The 13,187-nt window shown below is 40.3% G+C and overlaps 1 protein-coding gene across 7 annotated transcripts in view; it reads right to left on the bottom strand.

Moving 5' to 3' along the window:
- The window catches only part of trafd1 (TRAF-type zinc finger domain containing 1), a 48,127-nt gene extending 38,930 nt beyond the window's left edge, over positions 1–9,197 (bottom strand). For 3 of the 7 annotated variants that reach the window (XM_041201970.1, XM_041201969.1, XM_041201975.1), the window contains exons 1-3: positions 8,903–9,197; positions 4,766–4,828; positions 1,639–1,774 (exon numbers count right to left, since the gene is read on the bottom strand). In XM_041201970.1, coding sequence (XP_041057904.1) covers positions 1,639–1,774; positions 4,766–4,809 — 180 coding nt within the window. In that variant the 5' untranslated portion in view covers positions 4,810–4,828; positions 8,903–9,197. Of the gene's footprint in view, positions 1–1,638; positions 1,775–4,765; positions 4,829–6,867; positions 6,927–8,898 lie in introns of those variants that run through there. The other 4 variants (XM_041201971.1, XM_041201972.1, XM_041201973.1 and 1 more) reach the window with 4 other exon arrangements.
- Positions 9,198–13,187: the final 3,990 nt, after the last annotated feature.

The raw sequence follows: 13,187 nt of genomic DNA, 5'->3' as shown, positions 1-13,187 counted from the left end.
TAAATTCCACCAGATGTGACGGGGGATTTGAACCCATGCCCTCAGAGCATTAGCCTGGTCCTCTGGATTTAATCCAGTGAAAATACCACTACACCACCATCTCATCCCAAGCATTCACTATATGCTGGTTACTGTATTTAAGAACAATCCCTCAATCCTTCATACAAAGCATAAAGACCTCCCAATGTATGCTAGTTTGGCTGATCAGGATGGCAATAAGAATGCAACTGGGTAAAGAAGGATTAAGTAAAGTGCCCTGGACAAGGAATGGAACAGACCAAAAGGACTCCAAGGAAAACAATTCCTATTACTCGTCACTATCCCATGACGAGTGCTTGAAAATAACATAAAATTGTGGATTAGGGTCACAGATGCTGCCAGACCTACTGAGTAAATTCTGGGCCTTCTGTTTTTATTTCAGATTTCCAGCATCTGCAGTGTTTTGCTTTTATTAATTTATATGCTGAACTCTGGTGGGTACTAGATTTGAAATATGGGTGGATTGCTGTTAAATATTAACCTTTGTTTTTACGTGAGCAGAACTTTACCCGTTTCAGACAAAGACAGGCCACTTAACATCACTACGTTCTTTTCCTGCTGTTCATCCTTTAAGATGTATTGGAGTTAATTTATCTGTAATTTATTCTTAGAAAGAAAGCCAAAATTAAGATAAATAAAAAAAAAAACAACAAATGATTTGGGAAATCCTCCAATACCTCTAACTCGTGCAAAGCAAAAGTCAGGTTTGATCATGGTACACACCAGTATTAAAAACTTGACCATATATGCAAAGTACCTCAAGTGAAGCAAGCCAGGGCAAATAACCTCTCAGTCTACCCTATCAAGCCCCATCAGAATACTGCATGCTTCAATGAGATCACCCCTCATTCTTCTAAACTCCAGAGAACATAGACCTGATTTATTCAGCCTCTCAGCACAGGGCTACCTTCTCATCCCAGGGACTAATCTAGTGAACTTTTGCTGCACTGCCTCCAATGCAAGTATATCCTTCCCTAAATATGGAAACTAAAACTGCACACAGCATTTGAGGTGTGGTCTCAAAGTCTGATACAAGACTAGCAAGACTTATATTTGTACTCCAATCCCCTTTGCAATAAAAGCTAATGTGTCATTTGTTTTCCAAATTGTTTGCTATACCTGAATGCTAACTGTATTCCTTTTACAGGTGCACCCAAGTCTCTCTGATCATCTTTTACAATTTTCATTTTTAGAAAAAAAATCTTCTTTAGTCTTATGACAAAAGTGAATGCCTCACACTTCCCCACATTATACTCCAAGGGTTTTTACAATTGGTAAGGAACAGGCATGCAGAAGCCGAAGGTGCTTCTATTTTCTATCAAGTAACTGCTACTTGAAGTGCAAATGTATGTTAGAAAAGGACAGAACTGGACATGGTTATGATGCCATACTGAAGTGGCCTGCCAGCACTGTCTTTGGTTCACAAAGAAAGCTCCTTTGCGTATGGCGAATTAGAACATCCAGCACCTATAGAGCCATAGTTCAGCACAAGTCAGTGGCTTTACAAAAGATGGTAAGAAAATTGTTGTAAAAGGAAACTGCGCCCAAAATGAAAGAATTTAAATATTTGCCATGAAATTGCCATTCTACTGATCTTACCAGTGCATGTTCTGTTTCAAAGTGTTCCTCCATCTCAGATTTAGGGAAGGGTTCATGACAATACCTGCAAAGATCAATGTTTCTTCTACAGTGGATTTCATGAATGGTGAAGTTAGTTGCAGGAATGTCACGTTTGCTGAAGGTGAAACAGAGAACATTCTAATTACAGAAAGCTATCAATTAGACAGACAGCATCTGCTCCTCCTGCACATCTAAATTGGGAGGTAAAGGTACACAACTGCCAGCAAAACACAAAGCAAGGCTATTTTTTTTTAAAAATACCAATCTCCTCAAATATCTTAATTGACAAAGACACCATTCATTGCAATTCAAAGAAATACAGCACGGACGATCCCATGTTTGACTTCCTTAGTCAAAATAGGAACTTGAATACTATTTGCTTCAGCCTCCTTCTCAGATAGAAGAGGAAAAACAGCAGGTAGTCAAATCTGTTATTAAAAAGTATCCACTGCTGCTGTCAAGCAACAAGCACCTTCCAACACCTGAGAGTCCAAGTGGGTCATTCTTCATACGACCCATTGGTTACGCCATCATAGATCATCACACCCAGACCAACCATGTACTTATCCAGATTTGTATTTCATACAGGGGCTGCTCGATGGTGAACAGGAGCACTTTCTTTCCGCACCACACCCCCAACCCTGCCCAGGAGTGATGAATCCAATTGTGTGCGAAGAGGACAAGGCTATCCTCGACTGTGCCACCACCTGGTGGTGGAATATCCTGCCTTGGTTCATAAATGAAGGTATCAGAAGGTGGGTAGAGCCAACAAAATTGTGCCCCAGCCAGAAAGGCTGACTGAGGGAAAATTGACAAAAGTAAACAAAACACTTGGTTCTTTAAGAGGAAACAATGTAGCAATATCCTATGACCACAGCCTTTCAAAATATTTTAAAATTGCCTTCTTTGCCCTGCTCAAGTGACTTTCTATTGCTAGATAATGAGTCATTGCTGCATAGCTGAATGTTCACTGACCCAGCAATCTAAGTATTCCAAATTTACTGTTAACGCCCAAGTCAATGCCGAAGGCTTAATCTGCAATGAAGGCAAGTGAGCTTCCAGATACAGATATGGAGGTGGGACACAGTTCTACTTTTACTTCAGTGGAAGTTTCAAAAATCCAGACATCTTGTTTGAAGATTCTATCCACCAGATCCCTATGGGGTTGCTAGAGAAATTAGTATTTTAAAGAGGGATTCCCACATGGGAGTAGCTCAAAGAGGCTACGAGAAATTTCTAGTTTTAAGAATTACAATACAATAGTTTAGGAAGGACAAAAAAAAACAACTAGGTTAGATTTAAATCAACTTTCAGCAGAATGGAAAATTACATAAGCAAAACAAAAAGTCCACAGCGTTTAGTAAGTGACCATCCATGATGGTGCATCTACTGTTCTAGTGTACTGAATGCCCCCAATTTACCTATTCCCATTGCTTCTAATACAGATATATGATTAATCCCCACAAGGATTTCCTACTCTTATAATGCCAACAAAAACTATTACTTCATAACAATTTTATCAACCACTAATTTAGATCTAATTTTTATTAGATAAAAGTTTCACTTCACAATTAAGAAATCAAGAGGAGCAAAAAAAGAAACAAGTAACTTAACAAGTAAGGGTTGCTAGACAGAATTAGTTGAAAATAATCAAGGGAGGGATGGACCCAGGGAGACTATTTGCATTCGGGCAATCTCTACACCTTGGGAAGACAGGCTGAAGAAACCGCTTCCAATTTTCTGCAAATACTACATGGCAAATAGGAATGACTCTTTTCCTCTGTGCCAATGCTATGATCATTAATGGCAGTACTCCCTACACTGAGCATCACATTTGTAAATTCCCAAACACTCCACTACAGCATTTGTGTCTTAGTACATTTTATTTCTGTTGATCCTTTTATCCATTTTTTAAAAATAAACAACTATTATCTTGTTAGGTGGAGCATAGAAATTGGTTGGGAGGTGTTACCAAAGCAGCTCTACGAATGCAGATGATTAATCCAGGGCATTTACACAAACTTGCCACTTTATCTGGATAATCTTATTTTCTCAGTGGTTTTAGTGGCAACCAAACTTGTTCTTTTCTTCTTCAATGAGATCAGCAACGTTAATGGTACTGAGACGACCCAAGACATTCCACAGAACTTAAACCTCCCACCAAGTTTCATAATAATAACAAATAGTGGTAACAAATATGTTCCCATTAGCTGTGTAAGCATCTTAGTTTTGTGAAAGTTTGTTCTCAATGTCTTGTCTCTGATTGTATGACAGCAGGACCTGGGATAACAATCACACTCCTTTGTGATCCAAAGTGGCTGTGACTTTTGCGTGAATATTTCTTCAGTATTTCCCGAGGTGGTGGTGTTACCACAGGATAAGGAATGCTTTGATTTGAGTGATTAAGCTATTTCATTCCATAGTAAAGTGAACATACAGAGCAATCAATAGCTCTGATAGTGAAACCTAGCTTCATGAAATGATATGAAAATATTCAATAAATCATTTTAAACAGAATAACTCCTACACTTTCTGTCCTACAGTTCAAGGGAAAACCTCTTCATTCTGCAGCTTCCCATCTATTCAACCTTTTTGTAGCATTTCACTGCCTCACTGACTATTCTTTTCATAGGCTTTTAAGAAAAGATGACCTCTCCACCATTTCTCTGGATGCCTCCATTGCCTGACTTCTTGTCTGACGTCCAATACTGCTTGCACCACAATTTCACCAGTTAACACTGGGAAAACAAAATTCCTTGCCTCCCTGCCATAAACTCTGTCGGCTCAGCACCAAATTTATCTCCCACTTAACCACCGTCTCAGGTTGAATCTTGACATTCTCTGGGACCTAGAAAGGAGTTTCCATCCTTATCTCCATTCCATCACAAAGAGGCCCATCTCTAAAGTATCGTGCATCTCAGCTCACCTGCTGCTAAAATCTTCATCTGCACCTTTGTCACTTGTTGACTCAACAATTCTAAAGCTCTCCTAGGGCCTCCCATTTTCCATAAATTTCAGCTCATCCAAAAAACTCTGCTGCCTGTATCCTATCCCACACCAAGTCCAGCAACTTGTCGAAGTAATCATGTCTAAGTTAGTCCCTTACCAGTTGGCACAGAGCCGAGTTTCCTCAGCCTGATCTTCAGACATCTCTGCTCTTCTTCAAAACCTACAAAATAAAATCAGACAATTAATTGAGTACTTCAAAAAAAAGTTTAGCTGCTAGTAAAAGATCTAGGAAAGTTTGAAGTGACAAAAATATAGCAATTGATAAAAATAGGATATCACATGAGCCAATGACAAATGAAGGAATGGCAGGGTGGAGGACTGTTCTTTTAGATCAGTTTTTGGTTTCTTTAGTCTCTCCTTTCATCTCTGGCATTATTTTCCAATCAAAGGGATGGCCCCAGCCTTCCATTAATCCACATCTTAAGCAAGAGTTTAGGAAGACATGGATGAGGTTGGCCCACTTTCAGAGTGGGAAAATACCCAAGCTTTATTCAGCATTTCCAATGACAGGGAGGTGACAACTTAAGGACTTGAACAGCTAGCCTCAATTATGTATTTTAATCACTCCATTATTTCACTCTTAAGGGAGTCTCCACTGCACAATTTCCACCAGCAATTCAGGCTGGACCTCTTTTCCACCAAAGTTAGTCTACAATTAACTTCTAAGAAATAAATGAAAGCAGCCCCCTTGTTCTGATTTACCCTCCTACAGCCAGTGCCTTAGCTCCACTCAATGTCTCTTCCATTTTGTGGAGGCATAAAACCCAATGCAAGATAACAACAGACACAAATCCACACCATCAGTCCATGTGATCTTATTTCAAGAAGCTATGCCAGATGCCAGAAAAGTCATTCAAACAAACTATCTACAAATCCAAAAGTTTCAAATTTGTTTAAAAACCCAAGATCCAGGCTTAAGAGTATCTAGAATAAGCTTTGAGGAATTCACATAGGTAGAATTTATTTATTTAAAATGCCTTCACATGCACAGTATCCAATTGCAAACTTTTATTAAGGCAAAATTCTGCATATGCTGGAAATCTGAAACAAAAACAAAGAATGCTGGAAAAACTCAGCAGATCTGACAGCATCTGTGAATTTCTCTCCACAGATGTTGTCAGACCTGAGTTTTTCCAGTATTTTTTGATTTTGTTGCAGAACTTGTAGCTGGGGTAAACAATTCAACCTAACCGCAGCTGGTTGTGGGTTCAGTACAGTTACTATCCCAGCTAGCTACAACTATGTTTGCTAGTCACTGACTATCATGCACTCAACTACCTATATTACAGTAACAGAAACATCCATCATTGGTCACTTCTTGCCCAAAGAAACATTGAAGATTCTTCACCACAGTTAGCTCTTTTCTATCAGTAACATACCAACGTTGTCATCTCTTAGTAACAAAACAAATTCAAATTACATGATCAGAAGTTCTGCTTTCAGCTTCTATTTACAGGAAATTCAGCTTTGAGCTCAGCAGAACTTTCTGGCTTCACTCCAGGAATACTGATCTACAGACAAGGGAGAATGCAGCACCCCATAGTCCTCAAATTTCCAAAAGTATCAAAAAGAACAAACACAAGCCACCCACTTTAATAGTGCTTCAAGGACTACCAAAAGGCAGTTTCAGGGTTGTCAATATTTAAAAGGACTCACTTAATAAGGATCATGTTTAGCACACAAAGACCATTTACAGTTTCGTATTACTCTAAAGAAATTTAAGGGAAGGAGCTTGCTATAGGATCTTGTTGATCCTGTGAGCAATTATACTTATTTATCTAATTAAGGTAAAGTTTCTTCTATCTGAAAAGATTTAACAGATCAAAGGAACCATGAGACCAATAAATGCTTCTACTGGTTTTGCGCCTGTGTCATTCTAAGTGAATGATTCTTATACCATTCATTGCGCTAACCACATGAAAGTAGTTGATGTAATGGCCACATGCAGAGGAAAAGGGAGGTAGCTGCTGTAATGGACACACACACACATAATTGGGGGGGGGGGCAATCAAATCTACCAGAGTTCAACAAACTTTAAAAAGGGAAACAGTAACCAAATTCTCAGCATCAAATGGATGATCTATTATTTTGTCTAGGCAACAGAAGAAAATTTGACAAATAGCACATGGAAGTGAAGAAGTCAGAGGTAAAATGTCTGAACCATGATCTCAAGATTAGCAAAAACAAAAACAGAACTACCTGGAAAAACTCAGCAGGTCTGGCAGCATCGGCGGAGAAGAAAAGAGCCGACGTCTCGAGTCCTCATGACCCTTCGACAGAAGATTACTGCTTAATCATTGTGAAAGGGCAACTCCCAGCATGGGGCACAGGATAGCATGCAAGGATGCAAAACAAATTTTCTATTTGGAATATTGGTGAACTTGTCTTAGCCAGGGTCAAAAGCGGACTAAAAAAAAGAGCTGTCATCCTCAGTATTCTTCTTCCCCATCAATGCTGATTCGCATTGGGGTATTTTTCTACATGTACTACCTCAGCAGCCCTCAAGTACCTACCCACCTATCCATTCTCCATGCAATTGTCAATAGGTTATTTAATCATAATGAGCATCACAACTAAGCTCTAAATCTGTCCTTGTGTGAAATCTGATTTTCCATCATAGGTTATTGGAACCAATTCAGGAGCAGAAACTCAAGCATATCTTTCCCTTGCCTAGAAATAGTGAGAGGAGTTGTAGGACATTGTCTGAAGTCTCCATTAACTCAGCACAGACCAGGCAACTGAACCTAGGCACTTTTCTATCTTTACAGCCACTTTACACTGTTCTGGCACCATATGGACTTCATGCAGCCAAAGATAAACTTGGTGAATTCACCAAAGCCAGCAGCTAGTAAGACCTCAGCTTAAAAAAAGTCTCTCATGATTGGGACACAACTGCAATTTACAAGTAAACAGCCCAGCTTGAATGTGCTACTTTGTCAGCACCAATTCAAAGATTCAAGCAAATGGTAGGACAGAGGAAACTGGCTGCATACTTTAAAAATAAAATTGGAATTTAGTCAGACCTCTTCACTGAATGTTTTAAAATAGGGAAAAAAATCAAAAACGTAAGAAATCAGAACAGGGTGATTGCCTCCCTGTTTAGTTGGTTCTTTCCAAAATCCATTGTTTCTGAAACAGGAAGCGTTTGCAGTTATAACTGTAAAGTTATGTACATGCCGATAAAGACTTGAAGTCTATTCCTTTGGATCTGCATTGGAAATTCATTTTCTTTCGGTAGCTGCTGAATCAGGGGCCATGCAAATATCTGTGGGTCTAATCAATCCACTTCATAGACCTATTGTTCTCCTGACCACAAGTTTTCAAATTTGTTCAATGTAGAAAATACCCAGCAGATAAGAGGGGTATGGAATTTTCACAATAACATAATTTCTAATAAACTGTCAGAGAATTGTACCCTGAAGAGTCCACAGATACGACAGTTGCTTTCAAATTAAAATTGGATAAACACAAAAATGAAAAATAAAACTGCAGGGATATGGAAAAAGCCAGGAAACGCTCCTCAAAACAGCCTGCTACTAACCCAATGGGCCAAATGACCTCCTTCGAAGCTGTACTATTCTATAGCAGTCAGCAGCTGAAATAGAGGTCATACAAAAGGTGAAGAGAGTTGCTCCACAAATAGACGTTTCTGAAAGGGATTCTGCAAGCAGAAATTCGTGGAAGTCGAAAACTGTGAAATATGCTGTTGCAAGTCAAAAACCAACTTGCCACAAAAAAAAGTGACACGAACTGCAGCACGAATTGAGTTGCAGGAATTACTTAAACACTGCACAGCGTACAATTGAACCCGCCTAAAACCAGAACAGAATTGGAACACTTTAAAACTCAACGATTCAAATTACTATTTAGAAGTCCCAGGGAATGATTAAGTTGCCATTCCTGCCCTGATATTTCCTCCACCAATTACGTCACCTGAACCATCCCAATAATGGATGCCTTCTAACGTCACTGGTGGAACCATTCATTCGACAACAGGGAAGCCGCAGCTTTCAAAGAAAAAGAATCAAAAATAAGGTGCTCGAGCTTGTAAATTTAAAACTTTAAAATATTCATTCTATTTTTTCTAAGGGGAAAAACCATCAGATGAGTTTGAACGTTCACTTTTACAGAGGCAGAAGGACAGTCACAACTCCTCAAAAAAAAAAGGACTTTTATTTATGTAGGATATCGGCGATTCAGTTTGAAATAAAATGGATTCTCATTATTTACATACGGATTTTTGTAAACAGACAATTATTTCCTTCTCTGGGCGGAAGCGGCCGTCGTCGCCCCTCACTCTGCCCTCGGCCGAAGCAGCTCCTCAGAGTCCAAGGTGTGTGAAAGGGGGGGGGGGGGAAGGAGACGGGAGAAAAATCCAAACGAGGCCCAGGGCACCGGAGAAACCCACTCAGCTCAACGCCATCGTTTCCCCGAGCGGCCGTCCTGTCGATAACATTCCGCTCAGCGACGAGGTGCCGGCTCTCGGGTGTTTATTCACCTCAGCAACAAACGCGGCCACAAGACACCGCCGGAAACCCCGCCCTCGCCCTGGCCCGCCGCTCGTTGGCCCAGCCGGCGGCCAGCCTCGAAAGGTGGTAGGCTCGTTCGCACGTCCGTCACGATGACGCAAACCGTTCCGCCCCGCCTCCCCGCCCCGCCGAAAGGTCAAGATGGTCTCTCATCCAACTGCGTCCACCTGATTCGGTACTGACCACTCAAGGCTGGGAGGTCTCTCTGGTAATGAGAAGCAACGTTCTGCGGTTGCTGCGAATAAAATATGAACATAAAATGTTGGAAAAGCAATGTGAGAAAAAACTTTTTCACATAGTGAGTGGTTAGGGTCTGGAATGCGCTGCCTGGGAGTGTGGTGGAGGCAAGTTCAATCGAGGCATTCAATGAAGGAATTACATGATTATTTAAAAAGAAACAATCTGCGGCAGGGAATGGGCTAGGTGAGCTGCTCATTCAGAGAGCCAGCGTAGACACGATGGCCCGAATGGCCTCCTTCTGCACTGTAACAATTCAATGATTATGTGAAATGCTCAACAGGCGTGGAGAGAGAAACAGAATTAACATTTCAGGTCATTGATGTTCCATCAGAGGGACAAGCATGTTGCTTTATTTAATATTGATTAAAGTTAATACCAGGCAATGAAAATTATAAAAGTAATTAAGAGTGTAAGTAGCCTTATCATTTCATATATAGTCTCACAATAATAGACAGCCAATCAGTCCCAAGCCGTTACACTTGTGTTTACTTTATGATTCAGATTGTTTTCCCATTTTTCCCAAGTTTACCCTGGCCCCCATTTTGCCATTCTCAACAACAGCGAATTGAATTTATATCTGTCTCAAGGCTGTTAGCAGGAGCATCATAAAGCAAAATATGACTCTGAGCCACAAAAGGAGATATCAGGGCAAATGGCCAGAAGCTTGGTCAAAGAGGTAGGTTTTAAAGAACTTATCAATTGGGGGAGAGAGTTGGAAAGATGAAAGGTTTAGGAAGAAAATTTCAAAGCTTAGGGCTTTAGACCTTAGCAGCAGGGATAGATTTCCACAAGTTTTAGTAATCCTCCTGTTGGCTCACCCACATGGTTATTATTCATTTTAGAGCCAACAGGGAATATTGGCATGCTGTTCCAACATGGAGAATATCACATTCCAGTGCCTTCAATCCTCAACTTTCATCTAAACACGTTTGTCTCTTCATTCTCTGTTCTCAAAGATCAATAAACTCAGCCCATTAATGAATAAAATCTGGAGAACATAGGTGGCTGTACCAGCTGTACCTCAGTGAATCAGAAGATTGTGGATTCATTTTAGGACTTGAGCACAAAAATCAAAGCTTATACTCCAATGCAGTGCTGAAGGAGAGTGTTGCCCCACTTTACCTAATATCTTCAGAACGTACCGTGAAGCGACAGTACTTGAAGAGGAGGGAAACAAGGATAGATGCCTTAGGATTTTCAGAGGTATTGGTGTAGGATAGGAGGAGAAGTCATTGCTGGAGATGGTCTGGCTATGGCTGGATGGGTAAGATTGAATCAAGATGAGGGCAGTACCACTGAGTTGGACAATAGAAGAGAATGATGTGGTCAACTTTGTCAACGACTACTAACAGGTTAGGAAGGAGGAGGAGGCACCATAGTAATACATCCAGGGATGAGAGAGAGCTGAAACCCAAATTCCCTTTTCTTACAATCCATAATCACTGCTTCTGAAAAGGAAAGCGTGTGTATTTCTTACCCCTGAGTGTGTGGTCAATTTGAATAATCAGCAGCAAGCTTTCATGGGTTTAAATAAAGAGGATTACTTATTCATGCATTCACCACAAAAGTCTAGCACTATGTTCCTTACATAGCTCGCATACACAAACCCAAGAAGAAATATAGTTATAGAGGATAGTATACTTTTACCAATTACAAACAAAGGAACATTTCATTGTTCATATGTTTGGTTCATCTTAGGAAATATGTGGGTCCATTGAAGCAGGCATTTTCATTCCTCAAGGGTTAGCCTAGGTAGATTCAAAAAGCTGGAGCTGGATTTCAGAATAACTGCAGGATTTCCTCAAAGGGATGGATTTTTCAGCAGGTCTCGAAGCTGGTTACTTGTGGCTTTCTTACCAGGAGGTCACCCTTCTGTACTGGTAGACTTCAAAAGAAACAGGCGGGGAGACTTTTAAGATATAGCAGTGTACAAGTTGTAAAGGTATGGTTATTACTGCCTTTTTATGCTACTGCTGTTTATGCAGCTGGTGTTCTGTGTAGACTGACCAATTTCCCCCTGTTTTTTAAAATAATAAGACTCGATATCTGGCACCAGTTTTGATCACACGATCAATACTGCTTTTGTCCACCCAGAATGGTTTGGAAGATCAAAGCCATTGCTTGCTACACAATGGAGAGTGGTGGAGTGGTTTCTTTACAGCTCCCTTTGTTGAATTTCAACTTCACAGACCAGGAATCAGCAAGTCCATTGATTTTGAGATTTTCAATGAGTCCACAAACAATAGAATCTGTGAATCCTGCAAATGGTTTTCATATTGCTCTGTCCATTCAAGGGGGCCCTCGCCCATAGTCATTCAATGAGGAACTTTCTGGAGACCTGAAGTAGTCAGCGTGGAAATTACAAAAGTCACCTGACCCTATCTTAGCCACCTGTCAGTGTCCATTTTTTAAAAGTAAAAGGCAATTACAGAGAGTTCAATAGAAACACAGTCCATTTTTAAAGTTATCACATAAGATTTACAGCACAGAAACAGATCATTAGGTCCAACCAGTCCGTGTCAGTGTTTAAGCTCCATCGAGCCTCCTGCCATCTTTCCTCATCTTAATCTATCTCTGAAACCCTCTATTCTCTTCTCCCTTATATGTTTGTCTAGCTTCCCCTTAAATTCATCTACACAAATCACTTCCCTTCACTCCCTGTGATAGCGAGTTCCACATTCTCATCATTCTTTGGGTGAAGAATTTTCTTCCAAATTCCCTATTGGATTTCTTGGTGACTATATTGTATTGATGGCCTCTAGCTATGTTTTTCCCCACAAGGAAACATTCTCTCTGTATGTACTCTATCAAAAACTTTCATAGTTTTAAATACCTCTATGTAGTCACCTTTCAGTCTTCTTTTTCCAAAATTAAGCAGATCCAGCATGGCAATCCTTTCCTGATATAAATAACCATGCATTTCTGGTATCATCCATGCAAATTTTCTCTACACCCTCTCCAGTGCCTCTATATCCTTTTGTGATATGGCAACCAGAACTGCACACAGCACCCCAAGCATAGTCCAACAAAGGTTCAACATATGTTCAGCATAACTCCCCTACTTTTAATTCTACTGGTCTAGAAATAAAACCTAGTGCTTGATTTGTTTTTTTAATGGCCTTGCTAACCTGTGGCACAACTTTTAGTAATTCTGAAAGTAAGGAATAGGACAAGCATTTACTGGGCATGACAATAGCCACAATGACAGGAAATACATGTGTCTGTACATACACATTTAATGTTCACAACCTCTCCCTGATATCATCACTTTTTTGTTACACTTCTACATTTGACATAAGATTGTGTCATCTTAGGCTCACTCTCAGCTCTCATTCAGAAGGTCCTGAGTTCAAACGCCACTCCAGAACTTGTGCACTTGAGATAGATATTAAACCAAGGCCCCATCCACCCTTTCAGATGGATATAAAAGATCTTAGGGTTATTCAAAGGAAGAGTAAGAGCATCCCCCTGGTGTTCTGGTCAATATTTACCCCTTATTCAGCATCAAGGGAAACAGATTATTTGATCACTTACCTCATAAGAAATTAGAGCAGGAGTAGGCCATGCGACCCCTCAAACCAACTCTGCCACTGTCATTCAATTAGATAATGCACGATCCCGACTTCCCTGCCTGTTCCCCATAACTCTTGACTCCCCTTTGCCAGCCATCTGCCTTGTGAGATAATGGTTTGATCCCTGGTGGTCAACTCTGTGTTAAACAAAAACAGAAATACCTGGAGAAACTCAGCA

The sequence above is a fragment of the Carcharodon carcharias genome, chromosome 13 (genome assembly GCF_017639515.1).
Source record: "Carcharodon carcharias isolate sCarCar2 chromosome 13, sCarCar2.pri, whole genome shotgun sequence".
NCBI classification, from domain to species: domain Eukaryota; kingdom Metazoa; phylum Chordata; class Chondrichthyes; order Lamniformes; family Lamnidae; genus Carcharodon; species Carcharodon carcharias.
Note: the sequence above shows the minus strand (reverse complement) of the source record. Positions and strands in the feature narration are given on the sequence as shown.